We start from the raw sequence: 24228 nt of genomic DNA, 5'->3' as shown, positions 1-24228 counted from the left end.
ACATTCCCTCTCCCGACGCCCCCACGCCTCCTGGGGAATGGGCTGGATGCAGCGCCGTCACCAGATGGTGTCCCTCGGGGCCAGGGCATAGAGCTGTCCATTGCTGGGACCTTTAATTAGCACAAACCTTCCACCCTCCACCTTGGATGTTTTCCTTCTCTGGATATTCCTGGGACCTCAGGCTCTCCATCTTTCCATGCTTGTGGCCCCAGAGAGCCAGGAAGGGGAAGTGATGTCAGGTGTCTGGAAAAACAGCCTTACTACCTGACTTCCACCCCAAGACTCAGGAGTCCTGGACCCAAGCTCATCCTGTTTCAAAATCCAGGGGCTGGATCCCCAAAACAAAAGCCAAGAGTTCTAGAAGTCTGGGCCCCCAGGATCTACCCTCTCAGACTCAGGAGTCGAGGCCCCTTCTTCCCAAGGACCTGGGAGTTCAGGCCTCCAGTCCTTCCCACCCCCCCCCCACACCCCATGCACACACAGGACTTAGGGCAGATGTTCACTGTCTGTTGATTTTCAAATCCTTCTGGTCCTGAGTGGGGGTGGGAGAGAGATTGGTGGTTAAATCCACTGACTCTAAGATTTAAGGCCAGATTTTCTGACCCCAGGTCATCCTTTCCCAACTACACTCTGCTGCAGGCAGGGGACCTAGTTGAGTCCCCAACTCCTCAGAAACTTGGCGTTCAGGACATTAGCTTCTCAGTCCTCAGAGGTCTGAACCCCTAGTCTTAGAATCCTGGGGATCCATGCCCCTGCTATTCAGGGACACAAGAATCTGAGCTCAGGAACAACGGAGTGTGGAGCCCCAGTCCCTACAGGCTCAAGAATGTCAGACCCCCAGTCCCCGCTCTGTCGGCTCAGGGTCCCTCCCACCTGCTCGGCCAGCTGCGCAGCGCACCGCGGGCCGGCAGCGTGGGAACGCCCCAGCTGGGCGGCATGTAGCCGTCAGGACAAGCTGCGTGGTTCCCAGCCTCCCCGCCTGAGTCAGCCCGGACACCGCCGCCTCCCAGCCGTCGCCCGGCAACCACGGCCGAGTGGGGGGAGGGGGTGGTCCCGGACCGCAGGGTTCTGGGAAAGGAGGGGCTGGGGGCCTGGATTCCTGAATCTTAGGACGTGCTATGGTTTGCAGCGGTAGCAAGGCAGGCAGAGGGATATTTTGAGAAGGGGTTTTGAGGTGGGGAGAGCTGAACCTCTCCTTCTCGGAGGGTCCCAGCTGCCCCCCAGGCAAACACGGTGCCCTCTTCCTGACCCACCAGGCCAGAGGAGCCCCGGGCCCCGCTTCTCCGGGGCGCGGAAACTAGCGAGTCCCCAGGGGTTCCCATTTATAGCTCCGTTTCCACTCAGCGCAGTCCCTCCAGGACCGGGCTGAGCAAGTTTCTTCCACTCCCTCCCCTCCCTCTTCCTCACCCCCAGCCATCCCCCAACCCCGGCAGGGTGCAGGTGTCCAACCCAGCCGGTACCCCCTCCTTCAACCCAGGTGTTCCGGCTCCCAGACTGAAAGGGCGCTGGGGTGTCCTCCCGCTGGGGGAACCCGGCCCTGCATGCCCCCATTCATTCGCTTCTGGGCCGCGGGAGTTTCTCAGCGGGAAGAGGGCGGGTCTCCCAGAAGGCGGGCCGGGGCGGGGCGAGGGGGATCAGGCCCTCCAGGGTCTCTCGGAGACCGAGCGCGCGGAACTGGCCTGCGTTTCAGAGCCGCGGAGCCTGCGGCGGAGCAGGCTAGGAGAGCTCCGGGCCAGAGACAGGGGGTGCTGCTAGCCTGGAGAGAAGAGTTGGGAGCGAAGGGGACTCCAGGCTAGAGTGGTGGGAGGTGTGCTGCCGAGGAAGGAGCTGGCAGGGAAGCCAGTGCAACAGCAAGTCTGCTGGATCTTGGGGGACACACACTCAGGATGCTGGTCCCCGCACTCCTTGTCCTTCTCTTCTGCCTCAGAGGGCGTGCAGGTACCGCGAGGGGCAGGGGCAGATAAATACAAGAGAGGGTTGTTTGCCAGTTGTCGCTTTACTGTGGTAAGTGCAGCTGAGGGTTCAGACTCCTAGATCTGAGGGACCCTGGGCTTCTGGATCTGAGGGCAGAGGGGATTGGGGACTGAACTCCCTCCTGAGTGAGGGAACTCTTGAATGTGCTAAGCTCTGCTCCTCCGCCCCATTCTCCTAGGTCTGTCACCCCACTTCCTGCAACAGCCAGAAGACCTGGTAGTACTGCTGGGGGACGAGGCCCGTCTGCCCTGTGCCCTGGGCGCATACTGGGGGCTGGTTCAGTGGACTAAGGATGGGCTGGCTCTAGGGGGCGAAAGAGACCTGCCAGGTGAGGCTGTTCTATCTATTCAGGGAGGAGCTGACTCCAGGGTGAGGGTGTTGGGCTTGGGCTATGACTGAAGTTTCTATTTTGACGTTTTCAAGTTTGGGAAATGAATGGGCTCAAGGAAACATTTGGGAGTTCAGAATTTTCAGCTCCTTCTTTGGAGGTGACCCATAGGGTTTGGGAATTTTAATTTTTATTGTAAAATATTGCATAAGTGCAGAAAGGCTCATAAAACATAAATGGAAGATTTGCCAAATAATTCTAAAATAGACAGCCATGTAACGACTACCCAGGTCCATTGCCAGCTCCCCAGAAGCCCTCCTTGTTCCCTTCCCCTGTCATAGCCCACTCCCTCCCCACCCAGGAGGTAGTATCTCATCTGACTTTTATGACAATTGTTTTCTTGCTTTTTTTTTTTCTGAATTTGTCACACACACACACACCCCACCCCCACCCCCCGCAAGTTTGCAGCGACTCTGGATTGGGAGAGGATTAGTGTCTCTCTGGCCCAGCACCCACTTTTGGTAGTGTCTTTCTGGTGTGGGATGTCTGGGGATGGAGGCCTGGGGCCAAGAACTCAGAACCATGGTGTGACTGCCTTTTCCCTGACTCCAGGGTGGTCCCGGTACTGGATATCAGGGAATGCAGCCAGTGGCCAGCACGACCTCCACATTAGGCCCGTAGAGATAGAGGATCAAGCATCCTACGAATGTCAAGCTACACAAGCAGGCCTCCGCTCTCGACGAGCCCAACTGCATGTGCTGGGTGAGGACCCAGCCCACTTGTCCCTGGGGAGCCCAGGGGGACGGCCAGTGCTAGCTGGGAATATGAGAGTCCGGGGAGAACGGAGGAGTGGTCGGTCGGAGCTGGGAAGATCAGGGTCTCTGGGCCCAGGATCCAGCTCTGACCTCAGATCCACCCTACAGTGCCTCCGGAACCCCCCCAGGTGCTGGGTGGCCCCTTTGTGTCTCTGGTTGCTGGGGTTCCTGCGAATGTGACCTGTCGGAGCCGCGGGGATGCCCGCCCCACCCCTGAGCTGCTGTGGTTCCGAGATGGGGTCCGGCTAGATGGGGCCACCTTCCGCCAGGTCAGGTCCAAGTCTCTGTGCCAGCCCTTGCTCATTCAGGGAAATTTGGGGGTCCACTCAGACCACAGGCTCTTCCAGAGGAGGCATGGGAGGGCAGGGATTCAAGGCTTGGGATCCTTGGTACGTACTTAAGTATAAGGGCTCTAGGGCTAGACTACCTAGGTTCAGATCCTGGCTCAGCCACTCGTTAGTTGATCTTCACCTTTCCATCCCTCAGTTTACTTATCTGTACAACGGAGTTAATAGTAGTATGCACCTCTAGGATAGCTGTGAGGATTAAATAAATATTTATAAATGCCTAGAAGAGCGCCTGACCTAAAGTAAGTACTACCTAAGGGTAGATGAAATCATCGTTATTATTCATAATCTACAGACCCTGTTGAAGGAAGGAACCACTGGGTCAGTGGAGAGCATCTTATCTTTGACCCCTTCCAGCCACGATGATGGAGCCATCTTGGTTTGCCGGGCTCGGAGCCAGGCCCTGCCTGCGGGGAAGGACACAGCTATCACACTGAGCCTGCAGTGTGAGTGCAGTTGGACACTGGGCCTTGAGCCTGAGGTCCTTGGGGAAAGAGGCAGCTGGGGCCTGGACTTCAGGGTATGAGAAAGGAGAGGGCTGTGGACCTCAGGTCCCTGGGGGAATTGGGTACTGGAAGCCTAGACTCCTAGCTGAAAGGGAAGAGGGGACTGGGGACTCAGATTCCTGGGGTGGAGGACCTGAGAATTGGACCACTAGGTCATCAATGGAGGTGTTGCATGTCCTTGCCCACCACTGACCATTGACTCACTTCTACAGACCCCCCAGTGGTGACTCTGTCTGCAGAACCACAGACAGTGCAGGAGGGAGAGAAGGTCACTTTCCTATGCCAGGCCACAGCCCAGCCTCCTGTCACTGGCTATAGGTGAGGACACAGATCATTTCTCCCCAGCCGGGAGAACAGTCTTGGGGAGGGCTGGGGCTAGGACGTGAGTAGGTGTGCTTCGGGAGCAAGGACAACACAGCCCACCACCTTCGCAGGTGGGCAAAGGGGGGCTCCCCTGTGCTTGGGGCCCGCGGGCCAATGTTGGAGGTAGTGGCGGACGCTTCGTTCCTGACTGCACCGGTGTCCTGCGAGGTCAGCAACGCAGTGGGTAGCGCCAACCGCAGCACAGCGCTGGATGTGCGATGTGAGCAGGGGCGGGGCCATGGGTGTGGCCAAAGTGGGGTGAGAGAAATGGGACTGGGGCTACGGTGAGGCGCGGCTCTGACGGACTGCGGGAGGTGGTGGGGCCCGAAGTAGGATTTAGGCGAGATTTGGCTGTGCTGGATCAGTACCAAAGTGGAGTAGGGGCGGGGCGCGAGCGGGGCTGGGGCTTGTGAGCCGGACGTACGAGCTGATTTGTGAACCGGGGGCTTAAACCCAATGGCCCTTGGGAGTGTCGTTTCGGAGTGGCTAATCCCAAGTCAGAAGCTGCATCCCTCCCTGGTCATGTGACCCCTCTCTGTCTCCTCCAGTCGGGCCGATTCTGCAGGCAAAGCCGAAACCCTTATCCGTGGACGTAGGGGAAGACGCCTCCTTCAGCTGTGTCTGGCGCGGGAATCCTCTTCCACGGGTAACCTGGACCCGCCGCGGGGACGCGCAGGTGAGGCCAGACCTGGGGCTTGTGGCCATGGCTAGCAGTAGATGGGGCTTTCTCCCATGGTCGTGTCCCTGACGCCCCTTCCCTATCCCAGGTGCTGGCCTCCGGGCCCACGCTGCGTCTTCTCGCGGTGGGGCCGGAGGATGCAGGCGACTACGTGTGCAGAGCCGGGCCGGGGCTCTCGGGCCTGCGGGGTGGCGCTGCGGAAGCTAGGTTGACTGTGAACGGTGAGAAAGCGGTGCTTCCTAGTGGACCTGGCATGTCCTGGGATAAGAAGTGGGCAGAGGGGGCGAGGGCTAATGGGAGTGGGCGTGGCCTCGAGAAGGGGAGCTTAACTGACGGCTGGGGCCCTTGGATTGAAGCGGGACCTAGGGAAGGCAAGCCTCAGAGGGGTTCGAAGTTTGTTAAGAGGCTTGGCCTAGTTGGTCGGGGTTAGTGGGGAGTGCCCAGGCCTGGCCTCGCCTGCTTGAGAACGGGCCTTGAGTGGGCGGGGCCTCTCCTCTGATTGGTCCACAATCTCCAACCCAGCTCCCCCAGTGGTGACCGCCCTGCACTCTGCGCCCGCCTTCCTGAGGGGCCCCGCCCGCCTCCAGTGTCTAGTCTTCGCCTCCCCCGCCCCAGAAGCCGTGGTAAGGAAAGTTCCCACTCTCGTGACCCTTCCAGCAGTGATCCCAGACCTCCTAGCCGGACCTCCAAAACTGCTGGGATGATCTGTGACTTTCCCGACGCCTTGACCTCCTCTTCCCGCCCTCCTTCGTCTCCTCAGTGACCCTCCTCTTCTGTGCCCCCAGGTCTGGTCTTGGGATGAGGGCTTCCTGACGGCGGGGTCGAGGGGTCGGTTCCTGGTGGAGACATTCCCAGCCCCAGAGGGCCGCGGGGGACAGGGTCCAGGCCTGATCTCTGTGCTGCACATTTCGGGGACCCAGGAGTCCGACTTTAGCCGGGGCTTCAACTGCACTGCCCGGAACCGGTTGGGCGAAGGAGGCACCCAGGTCAGCCTGGGACGTAGAGGTGAGACCCTGGGCCCGAAGACCCCAAATCTGAATATTTCAAGCCCCCAAAATGCCACAACCCCCAAACAGAGGACCCTCAAGTGCAGAGACCCCCAAACCTTGGGAGCCTCAAAACTATGAGTCCATTGAATCCTGAGATCCCCAAACAATAATTTCCCTCAAATACGGAATCCTAAACTAAGAGACCCCTCACACTTAGGGGCTCCAAAGAAGGCAACCTCCAAATATAGGCAAAGTAAAAATACCCTCAAAGTCTAAGACTCTCTAAAGCCAGGGAGTTTAAACTTGTGAAACCTCAAGTTCATGAGTCCTTAAACCCAAGGGACCCCAAGCTAGGGGACTGCAAAACTTGGAATCCCCAAACTTGGTGACCTTTGAACCCAGAGATTCCCTACAAAAGCCCCAAGCCCTGTTCCCCAGTTCCTGCTCAGCATCCTCAGGAACCCCCTCTTCTTCCCACAGACTTGCTGCCCGCTGTGCGGATTGTGGCTGGAGTGGCCGCTGTGGCCATGACTCTCCTTATGGCCGGCACTGGGGTGGCCCTCTGCTGCTGGTGCCACGGCAAGGGTCAGTACCTGAGCCCCACGGCAGGCCCATATACAGGCCCTGCCCACTGACTGGCCTGGCCTTGGGACCTGGTCCCAGTCCTGCCTCTCTAGACCCTCACTGGCCTTGGCTTACATCCAGGACCTGATTCCCTGCTCAAGCTCTAACTCCGTCTCCTCAGGGTCACACACCCCTTACTCTCCTAGGCCAGAGTTCTCTCCCAGTCTCCCGACCTGATTTGCCCCAGTCCTCTCTCTTCCTGCGCACTGGTCTCCACAGACCGTGATCCAGCCCCATCGTTTACCTCTGCCCCCACCCCCAATGTCCCTGGCCTCAGCCTCTTTCTCCAAGCAAAAGAATCTGGTGCGAATCCCAGGGAGCAGCAACGGCTCCAGTTCGAGGGGTCCCGAGGAGGAGACAGGCAGCAGCAAGGACCAGGTAGGATGCCAGGGTCCCCAGACCTGACAGTACCTCAAGACCCAAATAGTAACCCAGTCCCAGTTGTGATCCCAGTCGCAACTGGGCGCCCCAAACTCAAAAAGAGCCGTAGTCCCAACAGGGATCCCCAGATCCAAATATCCCCCAAATCCAAATACACCCCTGACCCAATTATTCCCTAGACTCAATATGTCCCTAAGGCTCCTTGTTGTCCTGAGCCCAGACCCCAGCTCTCAGGTGCCCTTGGTCCCTCCTGCCTGGCCTCAGATGTTCAGCTGAGGGTCTCTGGGGTCTGGCAGTGGGGCCAGAGGATCCTCTACACTCCCTTTCACTAAGCACCCTACCCCAGGGCCCCATCGTGCACACAGACCACAGCGACCTGGCTCTGGATGAGGAGGGAGCTCTGGAGACCAAGGTGAGTGTTGGGAAAAGAGGGGCTCCCTTCACTGTATCTCCAGCTCTCTCTCCACTTCTTTCTTTTTATTTTTTATTTTTTTATGTTTGGCTGTGTTGGGTCTTCGTTGTTGCGCGCGGGCTTCCTCTAGTTGTGACGAGTAGGGGCTACTCTTCCTCGCGGCGCGTGGGCTTCTCATTGCAGTGACTTCTCTTGTTGCAGAGCATGGGCTCTAGGCGTGCTGGCTTCAGTAGTTGTGGCATGCGGGCTCAGTAGTTGTGGCTCTAGAGCACAGGATCAGTAGTTGTGGCACACGGGCTTAGTTGCTCCGTGGTATGTGGGATCTTCCCAGACCAGGGCTCGAACCCATGTCCGCTGCATTGGCAGGTGGATTCTTAACCACTGCACCACCAGAGAAGTCCCTCTCTCCAATTCTGTTCCCTGCTTTTTCATTCTGTTGCCCCCAGAGCTGGCACCTAACCCCCTCCACCCACTTCTTGCTGCCTCCTGGGCTGTCTCACCCAACTCCAGTCTCAGTTTGTTTATCTGCTGACTATGCCCACATATCAGCCCCAGCCTTGGCCTCCATCTTGAGCCCCAGATCAAGGTTCAGTCTGCTTGTGCTTTCCCCAACACAGTCATGTTTCAGGCCTCCTAGATGCCTCTCCCTGGTTGCTTCACCCAGGCCCCTTCTACCTACCAGGTTCCACACTGGCCTCACATTTCCCCAAACTTGTACATCCTTTAGGGTCCCATCTCTTTTAGGCCCCACTGACCCCAGTCCCCAATCCAGAGCCCTTCTCTCTCTTCTCTGTACCTAGTACATGCTATTCTCTTGGCCCGAAACACTCCTACCTTTCTTCACATACCTACCTAATTCTCTCCATCATTCCTCTGGTCTCAACTCAAACGTTTCTGGTTCCAGAAAGCTCTTGCTTCCCTCCTCGTAGCCCTGATCATTCTGTCTGTGTTTCACCCGTCATAGCCATGACCACTGTGAGCTAGGCTTCCCCATCTCAGTCTGAAGATCCCCCCATAGCTGTCCCAGTCACTCCCTGAACTTCCTCCATCACAACCCTGACCTTCCTGGCTCTATCTAGTGATTCCTCGTTTCTCCTTTGGCCTGGATCTCCATGAGGACAGGGCTAGGTCTATCCTAGTGAGATGTCTAGGCATGCAGCACAGGGCATGCAGCACAGGGCATGCAGCACAGGGCATGACTCAGAATCAAAGCCTCAAGGCTGTTGGGCAAATGAATGAATGAATGTCTTGATCTCCATTTCTCTCTCTTGTTCCCTCTGCATCTCCTTCCACACCGCCACCGCTCAGCAGGCCTATATCCTTCTGTCTCTGTCTTTCTCTGCCCATCTCCTCTGTCCCTTCATCTCTTGTCACTGTTTTTCTGTGTCACTTTGTTCTTCTACCAGTCCATATGTCTCTGGATCTCTGACTGCTCCTGTTTCTATCTTTTCGTCTCCCCCTAGGTCTGGCTCTATCTCAGTGTGTCTCTCCATCAGTGACCCTCACCCCGCTGTACCCTTACATACCTTACCAAGTCCCATTTTGTCCCCTCAGGACCCAACCAATGGTTACTACAAGGTCCGAGGAGTCAGTGTGAGCCTGAGCCTTGGAGAAGCCCCTGGAGGAGGTCTCTTCCTGCCACCCTCCTCCCCTCTTGGACCTCCAGGGACCCCTACCTTCTATGATTTCAAAACACATGTGGGCATTGTCCCCCCCTGCAGGTTATATAGAGCCAAGGCAGGTTATCTCACCACACCCCATCCTCGAGCTTTTACCAGCTACATCAAACCCACATCCTTTGGACCCCCAGATCTGGCCCCCAGCACTCCCCCCTTCCCATATGCTGCCTTCCCCACCCCCAGCCACCCACGTCTCCAGACTCATGTGTGACATCTCTCCAACTGAAGAGTCCTGGGATCTTCAACTTGCCATAATGGATTGTCCTGATTTCTGAGGAACCAGAACAAGTTGGCGACCTTACTCTTCCAACATTGAACATTGAGGGGAGGGAAAGATCGTTACAATTGTCTGGGTCATTGATATACAGTCAGCTCAGCCAAAGGGGATGCCCCAAGTGGGAGCAAGAAGGCCACTGTGCCTACCTCTTCCCCTGTGTAAAAGAGATGCAAGATGGCACATGGACCCTCTGCAGAGGGATGGGGGGGCAGGGGGTGATGGGAGTTAGGGGCAGAGAAGGAAGTTGTTTCCCAACACTGAAAGAAGATATTTCAAGATGACCACCTGCATTGAGAAGAAAGGCAACATAAGGCAGATTAAGATGGAGGACCTGTCCTGGCTCTCCCCAACGGCACTTTGCTTCACCCATGGAATTGCAGCCAGAATGGCCATTCACCCCCTGGGAATCCAAGATGGTCACTATCTTGATTTTTTCTACCTTCCTTAAAGGCCCTGGAAGAACTGGACCCAAGGAGTAAGGATAGGGTGAGAGCTGTTGTGGGGTTGGGGGGGGTGAGGGGTGGTGTTGGAATCTGAGAATGAGCATATTTATGTTTAATAAAAAAAGTTGCGAAGTGAATGTCTTAGAGATTCTCCTGGCATTATTACTGTCTATCAAAGAAGGGGTCCATCGAAGCTGCCCCAAGGCCCTTCTTCTTACCCTAGACTATGAAGTGGCTGTAGAAAAAACCGTGAGCCACCCCCCAGCCCTTTGCTACCCATTGAGCACTCTAGGCTCTTTTAAGATACATCTACACAAACATACATGCACAGATGCACACACGTGACAGGACTGCCCCAGTCAGCTTGGGGAAGACAATTCTACACTGCATTTTGAGGAGACAAAGAAGTGAGCCCTGAAGGGGAGGGGGCGAAGGAGAGGCTAGGGGTGGGAAAATAGAAATGCCCTGATCCTTACAGCAAGGATGGGGGTCAACTCTTATCTTGAGGTGCTGGCTACCTGACTCAGCTCATCCTTAAAGAAAGGGTCTGGGGGCTTTGGTTCATGAATCCTTGATCTAGGAGTTAAAGGTCTAGATGACTGGGGTTCCTGGGAAGCAGAGCAGAAGGCCTGGACTCGTGCGTCTTAGGGAGAAAGGGCTGAGGGCTTGGTCTCTAGTCCTGAGAGAGAAGGTACCTGGGACCCAGACTCCTGGATCTGAGGGAGAAGGGGACTGGGTCTCAAGTGCTATGTTCTTTTTTTTTTTGCGGTACGCGGGCCTCTCACTGTTGTGGCCTCTCCCGTTGCGGAGCACAGGCTCCGGACACGCAGGCTCAGCGGCCACGGCTCACGGGCCCAGCCGCTTTGCAGCATGTGGGATCTTCCCGGACCGGGGCACGAACCCGTGTCCCCTGCATCGGCAGGCGGACTCTCAACCACTGCGCCACCGGGGAAGCCCAAGTGCTATGTTCTTGATTGGGGAAACTTTGGAGGCCTGTATTCCTGGGGCCTCAAGAGACGATTTGGGGGTGGGGGCCGCTCTCCAATGCTTGCATCCCTAGAGGAGAAGCGAGATGATTTGTGACTATCTGGATCCGAGGGAGGGGAACACTGGTGGTGAGAGTCTTGAGGGAGAACTCAAAATCCCCAACCAGGAAACCCGTGACCCAGACTCCTGGCTGGGCGCTTGCATGGGGTGGGACGCCTAGAATCTCAAGGCGGCGGGGGCCTGGCGCAGGTTCCCACCCGGGGTTTCCAAGCTTCTCCGCTGTGCGCAGAGCTGCCACGCTATTGTCCTGGCCAGGAAGGCGGGGCCAGCGCGGGGCGGGGCTGGCGGCGCCGGCGCAGCCCGGGGGCGGCGGGAAGAGGAGGCGGCGGCGGCCGTGGCGCTGGGAGCTCCTGTCACCGCTGGGGCCGGGCCGGGCCGGGCGGAAGTGCTGGGGACGTGAGGGCGCGAGGGCCGGGACATGGGACCAGCCATCCCCGCCGCTCGCGGTCTGGGCCCGCTGCCGCTGTTGCTGCCACTATTGCTGCTGCTTCTGCGCGCGCAGCTCGCCGTCGGGAGCCTGGCCGGTGGGAGTCCCAGCGCTGCCGAGGTGAGGCCCGGCCGGGTCCAAGGGGATGGGGGAAGGGGCGGGACCGGGCCTCTGGACCCCGATGCGGACAGGTCCAGAGCAGAAAGCGCAGTCTTTCCAGCTCGGTGGCCGGGCCCCCCGGCGCCGCTAACTGCACTAGGCATTCAGAAAACCGTAAGTCCAGGCCCCATCTCCTTCATCTGTCGTCCCAGTCCCCTCCAGCCCGCAGCGTAGGAACTGGCTTTTCCAGAGCCCCTGGTCCCAGAAGTCCAGCCCCCCCAGACCCTCTCAACCTAGGTGACTCAGCCCCAGACCCTTCCCACCTGAACAGGACCCACCAGGCAGCAAGGCACCTACAGCCAGGAATCTGGGCCCCCTGCATCCTCTGGACCCATATGAGGCCTCCCGCAAGGCTCCTAGGACCCAGAAGTCTAGGCCTCCAGCCACCGCCCCCCAACCCAGGATGTAGCTCTCCATCCCTCAAGGACTTGGTGTCCAGGCCTGCGGGGCCCTGAAACCAGGCCTTGTGGTCTTTGCACCCGAGAATGCGAGCATGAGCTAGGGATGGAGGTAGGAGGGGCCAGAACGCCTGGGTTCTGACCTCCTCCCCCGCCATTCACGTTTAACCCTTTCAGCTCTAGTGCGGCTGAGCTGGGGTGAGGGCGGAGCCTGTCTCCGCGGCAACAAGGCCGCGAGAATCCCGGGGGACCCGGGTCGCCATAGCAACGGCAGAGCTGGGGCGCCCCCGCCCTGTGGGAGCTGTTTCCCGGGGAACCGAACGTCTATGGAGGCGGTGCGCGGTGCTTGGTGGAGGGGGCTGGTGCTGGGGGTGTGAATATCTGCGTCCTAGGGAGCAAAGGACCAGGGGAGTCACATGCCCGCGTCCCCCGTGCCCTCGCTGACCCCTCCGTCCCCACCCCCAGGCCCCAGGGTCTGCTCAGGTGGCTGGACTATGCGGGCGCCCAACGCTTCACCGGGACCTGCGTACCGGCCGCTGGGAACCAGACCCACAGCTCTCACGACGCTGTCTCCGGGACCCGCAACGCGTGCTGGAGTACTGCAGACAGGTAGGCGGGACCTACTGGGAGGGGCGTGGCCAGCAAGAAAGGGGATCCAGCTTGGGGCCGGGTAGCGCGTGAGAAGCTAGTCGTGCAAAGACAAGGTCCAGGGAGATGAGGGATCCAAGAAGGCATGGGAAACTAGGGGACGTGGCCAACAAAGAGGCGAAGTTAGGATAGGACAGGACCTGTTTCTGAGAAACTAGGTCAGGAAAGGGGAAGAACCGTGCAAAGACGGCCCGCTGAGGAAAGTGTCCAGTGAAGAGACAGAGTTTAGCAATAATGTGGTGGACTCCTTAAAGAGCAGGTGTAGGTGGACGTGACCAAAGGAGACGCGGGGCTAAGACAAAAAGACCTTTGGACCGGCGTGACTGGGAACGGGGTGGAACCCAATGGGAGAGTGGAAAGCTAGGAGGCGTGGCTATGAAAGCAGGTCTAACACAAAGAAAGGATACTTACTGAGAGGCCAGAGAGAGAGCCGAGGCTTAACGAAGGGAGGAGTCTATGGGGAGATAAACCTGATAGGGGGAAGGGGCAGAGGCGACTACAAGAGAGGTGGGCTTAGAGGGATTGAGCTTTTGGGCAATGGAGGGACCTTCGTTAAGAAACTGGACAGGCAAAGGGGCGGAGCCTAAGGATGGCGTGGCTTAAGGGAGAGGTACTAGGGGGCGTGGCCAACAGGCTTGAGGGGCTTAGATATCTAAGACCTGTTCTACAGAGAAGCGGGGCCTAGGGAGGAGAGGTCCTTATGAATACTAGAGACTTGAAAAGGGACGTGGCCAGTGCAGAAGCGCAGGCGGGGCCGTGGGTTGATCACCCCCACCCGGTGCCCCCAGATGTACCCGGAGCTGCAGATTGCACGTGTGGAACAGGCGACACAGGCCATCCCCATGGAACAATGGTGCGGGGATGCCCGAGGTGGCCGCTGTGCCCACCCCCACCACCAGGTTGTGCCTTTCCGCTGCCTGGGTGAGTCACAGGCTGGGGGAGGGGAACGGAAGGAGCGGGGGGGGGGGGGGGGCGTCTCCGAGGGGTGAGATTCTGGCCCTGGTTTCAGGCTCACATTAGGGAGATGGATGCCTGGGTCCAGAGTGGGACAGAAAAGCCTATGAGGATAAGAGATCTGGATTCTGAGGAGGGTAGGGCTAGTGGCTGCGGCAGTGTCTCACATCGATGACCCCCATTTGCCAGAGGGTGAATTTGTGAGCGAGGCCCTGCTGGTGCCTGAAGGCTGCCGGTTCCTGCACCAGGAGCGCATGGACCAGTGCGAGAGTTCAACCCGGAGGCGTCAGGAGGCACAGGAGGTCAGGACTCAGCCCACTCATTCTCACCGCCCCCCAGAACCCAGGGATCCAGTCCTCTAACACCCTCCTCCTCCAGAACCCAAGAGTCTGGGCCTCAGCCTTCTCTTCCCAATGGGACAGAACCAGGAATCCAGGCTCCCAGCCCCATCAGCCCCCAAGACCCAGGCATCCAGGCTACCCCCTACCCTCTGTTACCCCACAGTCCTGGCATCTGGGCCCACTCTTCCCACAGGCCTGCAGCTCCCAGGGCCTCATCCTGCATGGCTCGGGCATGCTTTTGCCCTGTGGCGCGGATCGGTTCCGAGGTGTGGAGTATGTGTGCTGCCCCCCTCCAGTGACCCCCAACCCGTCTGGGACAGCAGTTGGGTGAGTGGGAGGGAAGCCTCCATGCCCAACCCAAGGCTCCTGAGGCAGGAGATGGAAGCCTGGGGGCCTGGGCCCAGGTTCTCATTGCCTTGGGTCTTCTGCTCCCTCAGGGATCCTTCCACTCGGTCGTGGCCCCCTGGGGGCAGAGTTGAGGGGGGTGAGGACGAAGAAGAGGAGGAATCCTTCCTACAGCCAGTAGATGATTACTTTGTGGAGCCCCCACGGGCTGAGGAGGAAGAAGAGGAGGAAAGAGTCCCACCCTCAAGCTCCCATCCCCCTGCAGGGGTCAGCAAAGGTGAGGCAGGCTCTGCACCCTCAGTCCCCTCCACCCTTGGGGGAGGATGATTTAAGGGAGCCTTGGTATAGGGGCCTCTTTGGGAGGGACCTGTGGGGGAGAAGCCCTGTTGGGGGAAATGGGAGGGATGGGAATGGCTTTGAATAAAGTAGAGGTGGAAGGGGCAGCCTGTGAGGAATGCAAAGGGGGAGGGTGGTTTGGGGGTGCCCAGAAGTGGAGGAGTCATTTGGCGGGTCTGAAGGATTACTGGGGGGAAAGCTTAGAGGATAGTGTAATGGATTCCTAAGCTTTACAAGAACAGGCCCAGTTCAGAACCACATTTCGCATGAGGCCAGGCAGCAGCTATGGCTGAAGTGAACACATGAGGGTCTCCAGTGCGCTCTAGGAAATGCAGTTCTCTGGGAAGGGAAGGAGACCTGGAGCTGGGCTTCTGGCTGACTCCCTGGTTCCTGGCCTTGCAGTGACTCCCACCCCGAGGCCCACGGATGGTGTGGACGTGTACTTTGGCATGCCTGGAGAAATCAGCGAGCACGAGGGGTTCCTGCGGGCCAAGATGGATCTGGAAGAGCGCAGGATGCGTCAGATTAACGAGGTGATGGTGCCGGGGGCCCCAGGACCCCCCATAACGCAGAGCTCCCTAAATACCAGGAAATTCCTCAGGGACACATTGAGACTATCTTTAAAGAGTCCCCAAGTCCCCATTAACCCCCAGTCCTCAACACCCCCCCTAAGATGACCAGGGATCTCTGACCCACCTAGAATCCCACTGAGATGCCACCAGATTCTATGGAAACTCTGATGCATGGTACTCTTCCACTTTAAATTCTTTCTGAATCCTCTCGGGAATCCAAGAGGCAGAGGGACTTAAGGGATCTGGAGACTCTGAGGAAGGATGGGGGCGGGGGAGATGCAGTGGGTAGAGCAGGGTGGATTCTAGGATCCTGAAGCTCGCCTTGTCCCCAGGTGATGCGTGAATGGGCCATGGCGGACAACCAGTCCAAGAACCTGCCTAAAGCCGACAGACAGGCCCTGAATGAGGTAGGACAGCCTCCAGGGTGTCCTGCTCAGGCCTGTCCACTCCCTGGGGCACACTGGCTTTGTCTGGCCTCATCCAGTTTCACCCCTTCCTACTTGCGCGGGCCTCTCCGGGCCCCACCCTTACACTCGGCTCGGGCCCCTCTTGGCCTACATCTAACCCGACTTTGCTTCCCTCCTCTTCCCACTGGCCATGTTTTGCCCTGTCTTAACTTGATCCTAGCCTCTGAGGGCTGGCTCTGGAGGCCTCTCCCAAGCTGGGCCCCTGCAGACACAGCCCGGTCCTTCTCAGCCTCTCTTTGATGCTCGGCCCTGCTCCCTGACTCTGATCCTGCCCCTGTAATCTCCCTTTTACTCAGTCCCTCCTCAGTAGTCCCAGCCTCATGACTCTCTGCCCCACCTCTCTCAGCCTCACTTTAGTACCGCCCTACCCTGTGTAGACCCCACTTGTCTGCGCCCCATTACTTGACTCTTGCTCCTACCCAGCTCAGTCTTATTTAGTTACAGCCTGTCTCCAGTGGGTCCTGCCCAGGCCTGAGCCCTACCTTTCCTACAATACTTGGCTCCTTTCATCTCGACACAGGCCAGCTCTGTGCCTAGATTGTTCCCACCCATGTAGTGAACACCTTCAGCGGGGCTCCCAGCAGGCCTAGCCCTGCCCCCACTCCACCTGGCCCTGAAGCCCCAGCTCTACCAGTCAGTCTCCTGTCATCTAGTCCCACCCCAGGTTGACTCTGCCCAGGCCTAGATCCACTGCACGCCTCCCTCTCCCCCGCCACTTGACCCCATAGCCCTACCCTTCCAGACTGCCTTTGACCCGGGTTTCACCCCACTACACCTCTCCTGGCCCTGTGCCCACCCCCTCGCCAGCACTTCCAGTCCATTCTGCAGACCCTGGAGGAGCAGGTGTCTGGTGAGCGACAGCGCCTGGTGGAGACCCATGCCACCCGAGTCACTGCCCTTATCAACGACCAGCGCCGGGCTGCCTTGGAAGGTTTCCTGGCGGCACTGCAGGAGGATCCGCCTCAGGTGCGGGAGCCGTGGGGGCAGAGGGCAGGGGGTGGAAAGGGCTGGGGCAGGCCTGGGCAGCCTTCATCGCTTCCACAGCCAGAGCGCGTCCTGCTGGCCCTGCGGCGCTACCTGCGAGCAGAACGGAAGGAGCAAAGGCACACGCTGAGGCACTACCAGCACGTGGCTGCCGTGGACCCCGAGAAGGCCCAGCAGACGCGCCTCCAGGTGCTCAGGTTCTTCCAGCTCCCAAATTCTCAGCTAGCCCTCAGACCCCGGCCTCTGGGACCCCATCCCTCTAACTCTTCTCTTGCCCCTCATACCCTCTTTCTATCCCTTGGACCTTCCTATCCCTGGAACCTCCCCCTTCTGTGCTTGGGACCCACTCCAGTCCCTCAGATCCTTACTTCTTGACCCTGGAATGCTGCCTCCCTGACCCCTGTGCCTTTGACCCCTTTCTTGAATTCTCACTCTCTGTCCCTCGACCCCACTTCTTGTCCCTTGGATTCTTCCTTTCCTAGAATCCCCCTCCTGTGCCTTGAACCCTGTTCCTGCCCCTCAACTCTCCTTCTTCCCTAACCCAACTTGTTCTTCCTGGAACCCTTGCTCTGTGCCCTCAGATCCTAATTCCTGTTTCTTGGATGTCCTCTTCCTGTCCCAGAATACTCCATTCTGTGCTCTTGAACTCCAAGTCTTGCCCTTGAACCACATCATTTCCATATGACCCTCCAATTCTTCCTTCTTCAGAACCTCCTCAAGCCTCACTTCCTATTCCTCAGACCCTACTCTCTGCCCCTCCTACCCACTTACCATCTTCTATACCATATTCCTTGTACCCTATACTTACCTTGTCTCCTGTGCCCCACCTTTCCTAGCAGCTACTCCTTTTCCTTCTTCCTTACTTTCTTTCCCAAGACTCTCACAGCCTGTCTTCTGTACATCGTTTCCTTTTCATTGTATTCCACTTCTCCTTCTCCAGTTTCCTTCCTCCCATGGCCAAGTTCCTGCCCTTGTACCCTACTTCCTGTCCATTGTATGTGCTAATTTTGCTTGGACCCTCTTGACCTTCCTCCTTCACCCTGCCTCCGTTTCCCCATCTCTAGCCTGCACTGCTCAGTTCATCCCTCGTACTCACTCCCCCACAGGTGCAGACTCACCTTCAAGTAATCGAGGAAAGGATGAATCAGAGCCTGGGGCTGCTTGACCAGAACCCCCGCCTGGCTCAGGAGCTGCGGCCCCAGATCCGTGAGTGCCCAGTCCTGACCCCCAGCCTTTGACTCCCCTGCCATTTCAGCTCTCTATTCCTGTGTAACAAACTGCAAAACTTAGTGGCTTAAATCAACCACTTTCTTTTCTTTTCTTTCTTTCTTTCTTTTTTTTTTTTTTTGAGTTTGGAAAACCAAGGTTTATTCCAGTCTTTCTTTAAATTTAAATGGTCCACAGTCCTTCAAGGACCTTCATTAGCATCACTTGAAAAGTTTGTTAAAAATGCAAGTTTAGGGACCTCACTCCACACCTATTGAATTAGAATCTTTTGAGACATGGATGGAAAATTTGCATTTAACAACTTCTTTGAGTAATTCAAATGCACACTGAGGACAGGAAATCTTCATCTTCTGGTCATAGGACAGCATGGACCAGGTATTATAGCTGTATTAAATCGACCATTTTCATTGCTCATGATTCTGCTGTCTGCTCTGGGCTCTGCTGGGTGCTTCTTCTGCCGGTCTTGTCAGTAGTCAAGCATGTCACTACATTTGGCTAGCAGGTCAGCTAAGGGCTGGGACTCTGGCACAAATGAGCCTCTCTCCCTCTCTGTGTAGGCTCAGGGCCTCTCTTCTCCATGGAGCCCCTCCACGTGGTCTGTCCAACAAGGGAGCTGGACTTCCTACATGGTGGTTCAGGCTCCCCATACCGTGCAAGTGGAAACTGCCAGGACTTCTTAAGACTTGGGCCCACCTTCTGTAGGTTAAATCAAGTCACAAACCCAGTCCAGATTCAAGCTGCAGGGCCTTCACAAGAGCATGAATACCAGAAAGTGTAACCCCCAGATCTACTGCGACTTCCTCCTGGATGTCCCATGCCAAACCCTAATTCTCCTGCTCTTTAAGGAGGCTGTTCTCTTGAACTTCAACCTCCATCCTCCAACACTCAGCTCTACTTCCCCAGGTCACACGTATGGCTCCCCGCTCCGATCGCTCTATTGTTAGGATGCCATCCATTCACCCATTTTTGTTTTGTGGATCCCTGTGATCACAACCTCACCACCTTTCTCCATGTTCCCCTCAGAGGAACTCCTCCACTCTGAACACCTGGGCCCCAGTGAATTGGAAGTCCCTGCCCCGGGGGGCAGCAATGAGGACAAGGGTGGGCTGCAGCCCCTGGATTCCAAGGATGGTGAGTTAACCCAAATCTACATAATCCCAGACTTTGGGGTACAGGTCCCCAACCTCAATTCTAATCCCCTAAAATCTGGGGGTGTCTTAGCCACCACAGTGAGTGGAAGAGGGTGGGAAGGAATGTCTGAGGTTGTAGAGGCCTCTGTGGGATCCTCGGCCCCTGGGAGGGGGCTTCCCCACACTATCTTTGGTGATGCTCTCCTCTCTTCACTGTTCCACCTGTCTTGCCTCCTCTGACTGCCAGCAGACACCCCCATGGCCCTTCCAAAAGGTGAGTATCTCACAGAGTAGCCCCCAGCCACCAAATCCCTCTGAGTCCTTGAGCCCAGAATGGAAGAGGGCCCGTACACGGGGAACCCCAGGCCTCCTGGGGTGGAGTCTGGTGCCCCTTCTGACCCCCTCTTCAGGCGGGGGGTAGTAGCACCATTCTGGACTCTCAGGAATGAGATAGGATTTGGGGGGTAGGGTCCACAGAACAAGATGCTGCATCCTCTGAGAAAGAGAAGATGTCCCCCCTGGAGCAGTATGAACGAAAGGTAAGTTGGTCGGACCCACGGGCATCGGAGGGAGGATGGGCCAGGGGGCCTGGACTCCTAGGTCTGAAGGAGGAGGGTGCTAGGGGTTTGGGTTCCTTGGCCTCAGAGGAAAGAAGGGACTGAGGACATGGATTTCAGGGTCCTAGGGAAGAAGAGGGCTGGGGGATGCCCTCTCGGGGCCCAGGGGAGGGGGAGGCAGGGGCCCAGACTTCTGGGTCCCTGACACCTCCTGCTCCCCCAGGTGAATGTGTCTGTTCCAAGGGGTTTTCCTTTCCACTCATCGGAGATTCAGAGAGATGAGCTGGTAAGAGGAGGAATATTGTGGGTACTTAGGGGAAGAGGTCAGAGGTCAGTGGCTAGGCTGTGACTCCAAAAGCCACACAGGGCCCTGGTGAGCCTCCAAGATGACCCCGGCCCCATCTCCTCTCCCTGCAGGCACCAGCTGGAACAGGCATGTCCCGAGAGGCTGTGTCTGGTCTGCTGATCATGGGAGCGGGTGGTGGCTCCCTGATCATCCTCTCCATGCTGCTCTTGCGCAGGAAGAAACCCTACGGGGCTATCAGCCATGGAGTGGTGGAGGTGAGAGGCAAAGAGACCTGGAATGGGGAGGACTTCCAGAGCCTGGGAGTAGAGTGGCTGTGAGGTCTGCGGTCAGGCCCCTGTGGCCCACTCTGCCTCCCCTGCCCCTATTGCAGGTGGACCCCATGCTGACCCTGGAGGAGCAGCAGCTGCGTGAACTGCAGCGTCACGGCTATGAGAACCCCACCTACCGCTTCCTGGAGGAACGACCCTGAACCAGCCCCCTTCACCCCTTTGGCTGAGCCCAGACCTTCCCTCTTCCTGGAGCCCCAGAACCCCAGCTCCCAGCCTGGGAGAGGGGTCTTGAAAAAGTTCATTTCACACCCTTTGTGAGGGGGCTGGAAATTCTTATTTCCCCTGTCCAATTCCAAATTGAATTCCTAAGAAATCCCCAGGTATTCCCAGCTGCCTCCCCGCTTGGGACCTCCTCACTTTAATTTATTTTGTACATTTATGTATTGTTCCTTAAGGTGGCCACCAGTTGGTCCCACTGTCTGTTGTTCCCTTGAATTCACCGTCCCACGTGTCCCCCACTAATATCCCAATAAAGTCCTCTTCCCCACCAGGCCATCCTCCGTCTCTGTGGGGGAATCAGGGTGTAATCAGCTCTGGACATTGGTGTGCAAGCCCGCCCAGACCTCCTTCACCTCTTTAAACTGTTGGAGAGATCTTTAAATCTGGGCGGGGCCTTGGGAAGGGGCGGGGTCCAGAGATCTAGGTTAGGCTCCCACCCAGGAGCTTTCCGTGGTACTGAATGGGCAGCCACTTCTAAGCCTGTATCAGCTGGGTTCCAGGGTGGACTCCAAGGAGGCTGGGCTCTAGCAAGTTTCCCCTGCCTCCCACTCACCCTCATACACAGTCACATACAACATCCACCCCCAACCTGTGAACTCGATGAGGGACAGGGAATCTTGAACTGCTCTTCCCATTCTTGAGTCTTAAGCCCTTCTGGGGGAGGTGATAAGAATCCCCTTGGAGTGTGGAAATCCAACCATGTGTCCCAGAGAGGGTTATGTGATGTCTGCAAGTGCATTGCATTTTGTGACATGTCAGAGTTGTCCCTCTACATATACTGTTACCTGTCTCAAGAGGGTTGTTATGAGGATTAAAAGGAGTGATATTTGTTGGGACATTAGAATTGTGCCTGGCATTTCGCAAGTACTTGTTGAATAAATTCTAAAATGACATGGCAGCAAACATTCATACGGCACCCTGTGCCAGGAACTGCTCCAAGGCTTTCACGCACTGGCACGCTTAATCGTTATTTCTACCCCATGAAGTAGGTACTATGACTATTCTCATTTATAGATTAGGAAATGGAGGCAAAGAGAAGTTATGTCACATTCCCAAGGTCACCATCTAGGAAGGGATGAAGCTAGGAATCCAACCCAGGAAACCTGGCTCCAGTGCCCATACTCTAGGCCATTTTGCTACCCTCCTGCCTAATAATTCATGGCTGTCCCATATGGTGTTTGGGTTGCTCACTGCAAAATTTTAAGTGATACCATTCATCTCCTAGACATTGTAGATTTGCATTTTTACCACAACTTCCCAGCAGATGGCAGTAGTGTGCCATGTTCTAATATCAGGAGAGCACAATTTTCTGACAGATGGCTAAGGGAGGGAGCACGTATTTTTAATTCTTCCAACGGACCGATGAGCTCACAGTGATGAGCTCTACATAATATATACATGAATTATAGGTCATGTATATTAAATATAGACGTGGTAGGTATTGGGAGGAAGATGCCTGCACGATGCAAGTTGGATACAATGCCACAGCTTTCTTAAGAACCCAGTTTGCAACATCATTCTGATACCGGCTTTACCATCAGGTAGACTCAGACCATTCTAGTAGAAATCTATAACTAGCACCACAAGCAGGGGAAAAACTGCCTTTGTATTTTCACAGCCAAGGGTGGTTAACAGGCTACCAATAGGTAAGGAGCTCCAAGCAGGTGGGATAGGAAATGAAAGGCCATTTTGCTCAATACACTCAGTGCATGATTCCCTAATAATATGTGCATTTTAATGGCAATACTTAGAGTAATTAGTTCAAAAACACTGTTTTTATTGAAATTCCAGCAGGAAAAATAACTTTACTATTGCTCATTTGATGCTCTTGTGCCCCTAAACCACTCTTCTTTTCCCACTGAATACGATTTAATTCTTCTTTTAGTAAAGCAAAGTTTCCTAGAGACTTGTTATCACGTTAGTGGTGTGTGTGTGTGTGTGTGCGCGCACTGATACATGTCGGGAAACACATCTTATACGTCAACAGAATCTAAGATGCCATCAAAAATAAGAAATACCGGGCTTCCCTGGTGGCGCAGTGGTTGAGAGTCCGCCTGCCGATGCAGGGGACACGGGTTTGTGCCCCGGTCCGGGAAGATCCCACATGCCGCGGAGCGGCTGGGCTCATGAGCCATGGCCGGTGAGCCTGCGTGTCCGGAGCCTGTGCTCCGCAACAGGAGAGGCCACAACAGTGAGAGGCCCGCGTACCGCAAAAAAAATAATAATAAGAAGAAATACCATTATTTTATGTACCACAAGGAAAACTACGGAGACATTAAACTATGCCACCTGATTGTAAGATGAATTCCAATTAAGTTCTTCCTAGAATTAATGAAATACAACATACTATTATGAATTTTCCGTGGGTCAGCTGCCCCTATGTGAGTACACACAGAAGAGCACACTCATGCTGGTCCGAGGCAGCTGACGTGGGAGACTTGTGCTGGCACCACCAGTAACTCCACCTCCCAATATTCTTGTTCTAGTGCAGTATCTTCCTCCCCACTGATTCTGGGCTTGGCCACATGGCTGACTTGGACCAATGGGGTATCAGCAGGCATGATGCAAGCAGGGGCTTTTTCTCTTGGAATATTCCCTCTTGGAGCTCCTGCGTGAGGAGATCCTCCTACCCTCCTGGAGGGACCACAGGGAGAGGGATGCTTGGCTCACTCTCAGAAGTTCCAGCCATCTCAGCTGAGCTATCAGACACGTGAGTGCTGTTGTCTAGGCCAATCGGGCCTCCAGCTGACTGCAGCCACGTGTGAGACCAAAGCAAGATAGCAGAACTGCCCAGCTCAGCCCAGCCCAGATCGCAGAATCATGAACAAAATAAGTGGTGCTGGACTTCCCTGGTGGTGCAGTGGTTAAGAATCCGCCTGCCAATGCAGGGGACACGTGTTTGAGCCCTGGTCCAGGAAGATCCCACAGGCCGCGGAGCAACTAAGCCCATGCGCCACAACTACTGAGCCTGCGCTCTAGAGCCCACGAGCCACAACTACTGAAGCCCGGGTGCCACAACTACGAAAGCTTGCATGCCTAGAGCCTGTGCTCCGCAACAAAGAGAAGCCACCGCAAAGAAGCCCGCGCACCACAATGAAGAGTAGCCCCCACTCGCCACAACTAGAGAAGGACTGCGCTCAGCAACGAAGACCCTATGCAGCCAAAGATAAACAAAATAAACTTAGCAAAAAACAGACGTGGTGGTTGTTTTAAGCCTTAAGTTTTGGGGTAGAGACACTGGCATATGCCCTGAAGTGTGCTTGGTTTGTTATCCGTGAGAGGCTCCAAGCAGTGGGGGCTACCGTGCGTCAGAGGGCTTTCTGGAGTGACGAGACTGGGACGGAGGACAGAGCAGAGGCTGTGGGACAGAGGTACAAGGGGGCATTGTGGAGGTCTTCCGTCTTTCGTTTGGGTTTCTCCGGAAGCAGAGGCTTAGGCAAGGATTTGAGGACAAGATTACCTGCAAGGAGTGGAGAACCTTGATAGGGGAGCAGGAAGGGACCCAGAGAAGGGAAAACTGCCAAGAAAGGGTATGTTCTCAAGCCAGAACCATGGTGGGGAACCGGAGCTTCGTTCCACTGGGAGCTTGGAGAGCCCGTGCGGAACACACACTTCCCAGTTATCCCCACGGAGGCAGGGGACCTGGAGGATTTACATACCGTCTCCCTTCAGTCAGTCACTGGTTGAGAGCTGCTGGAGCGGGAAGAGGCATGATCCTCCTGGCAGGAAGTCTTGACACACTCATACCCAGGGCAAAGCGGGCACCAGTGGTCTGAGAATGCCCACAGGCAGAGTCACGTGCCGGCCCTGGCAGTTAGACCACCAGGTGTGGACAGGGTGAGGGGGACAGGATATGGACTTCGCACCCGCCGTGTCTGCTACAACCCCCCACCCAGACACATCCACCCAAACACGGCTCCTCAGCCGCTTCCCTGCACAATGATTAGAGATTAGACAGTAACGG

General features: G+C 56.4%; 2 protein-coding genes across 10 annotated transcripts; both read left to right on the top strand.

Moving 5' to 3' along the window:
• Positions 1–1654: 1654 nt before the first annotated feature.
• Positions 1655–9928, top strand: KIRREL2 (kirre like nephrin family adhesion molecule 2). 3 transcript variants are annotated; one of them, XR_010939217.1, is made up of 15 exons: positions 1655–1938; positions 2153–2302; positions 2915–3064; positions 3226–3386; positions 3760–3910; positions 4183–4288; positions 4405–4553; positions 4882–5009; positions 5101–5233; positions 5535–5635; positions 5798–6017; positions 6482–6586; positions 6903–7003; positions 7303–7418; positions 8973–9056. XR_010939217.1 is itself a non-coding variant. In XM_067720106.1 (15 exons), the coding sequence occupies exons 1-15, from the start codon at positions 1887–1889 to the stop codon at positions 9350–9352; spliced, it is 1845 nt and encodes a 614-aa protein (XP_067576207.1). In that variant the 5' UTR covers positions 1657–1886; the 3' UTR covers positions 9353–9928. The 3 variants fall into 3 exon arrangements, 2 of the variants coding, with proteins under 2 accessions (XP_067576207.1, XP_067576206.1); XM_067720106.1 differs by lacking the exon at positions 8973–9056 and adding an exon at positions 9281–9928 and having other exon boundaries at positions 1657–1938; positions 7353–7418; XM_067720105.1 differs by having other exon boundaries at positions 1663–1938; positions 7353–7418; positions 8973–9319.
• Positions 9929–11157: 1229 nt separating this feature from the next.
• APLP1 (amyloid beta precursor like protein 1) lies at positions 11158–20535 on the top strand. 7 transcript variants are annotated; one of them, XM_067720141.1, is made up of 17 exons: positions 11158–11411; positions 12314–12457; positions 13285–13417; positions 13640–13752; positions 13985–14118; positions 14229–14413; positions 14875–15005; positions 15377–15451; positions 16319–16477; positions 16556–16684; positions 17602–17701; positions 18746–18853; positions 19103–19126; positions 19321–19391; positions 19633–19695; positions 19827–19970; positions 20087–20535. In XM_067720141.1, the coding sequence occupies exons 1-17, from the start codon at positions 11283–11285 to the stop codon at positions 20183–20185; spliced, it is 1941 nt and encodes a 646-aa protein (XP_067576242.1). In that variant the 5' UTR covers positions 11158–11282; the 3' UTR covers positions 20186–20535. The 7 variants fall into 7 exon arrangements, with proteins under 7 accessions (XP_067576242.1, XP_067576240.1, XP_067576243.1 ...); XM_067720139.1 differs by having other exon boundaries at positions 19100–19126; XM_067720147.1 differs by lacking the exon at positions 11158–11411 and adding an exon at positions 12160–12183 and having other exon boundaries at positions 19100–19126.
• Positions 20536–24228: the final 3693 nt, after the last annotated feature.

The sequence above is a fragment of the Pseudorca crassidens genome, chromosome 20 (assembly GCF_039906515.1).
Source record: "Pseudorca crassidens isolate mPseCra1 chromosome 20, mPseCra1.hap1, whole genome shotgun sequence".
In the NCBI taxonomy this organism is placed as follows: Eukaryota; Metazoa; Chordata; class Mammalia; order Artiodactyla; family Delphinidae; genus Pseudorca; species Pseudorca crassidens.
Note: the sequence above shows the minus strand (reverse complement) of the source record. Positions and strands in the feature narration are given on the sequence as shown.

Excerpts from the sequence above, each read along its gene's own strand:
- KIRREL2 (XM_067720105.1), top strand. The coding sequence starts at position 1,887 with ATGCTGGTCCCCGCACTCCTTGTCCTTCTCTTCTGCCTCAGAGGGCGT. Across the intron at positions 3,065-3,225 it reads AGCCCAACTGCATGTGCTGG|TGCCTCCGGAACCCCCCCAG; the intron begins GTGAGGACCCAG and ends TCCACCCTACAG. Across the intron at positions 5,010-5,100 it reads CCCGCCGCGGGGACGCGCAG|GTGCTGGCCTCCGGGCCCAC; the intron begins GTGAGGCCAGAC and ends TCCCTATCCCAG.
- APLP1 (XM_067720139.1), top strand. The coding sequence starts at position 11,283 with ATGGGACCAGCCATCCCCGCCGCTCGCGGTCTGGGCCCGCTGCCGCTG. Across the intron at positions 14,414-14,874 it reads CCCTGCAGGGGTCAGCAAAG|TGACTCCCACCCCGAGGCCC; the intron begins GTGAGGCAGGCT and ends CTGGCCTTGCAG. Across the intron at positions 19,127-19,320 it reads CCCCATGGCCCTTCCAAAAG|GGTCCACAGAACAAGATGCT; the intron begins GTGAGTATCTCA and ends TTTGGGGGGTAG.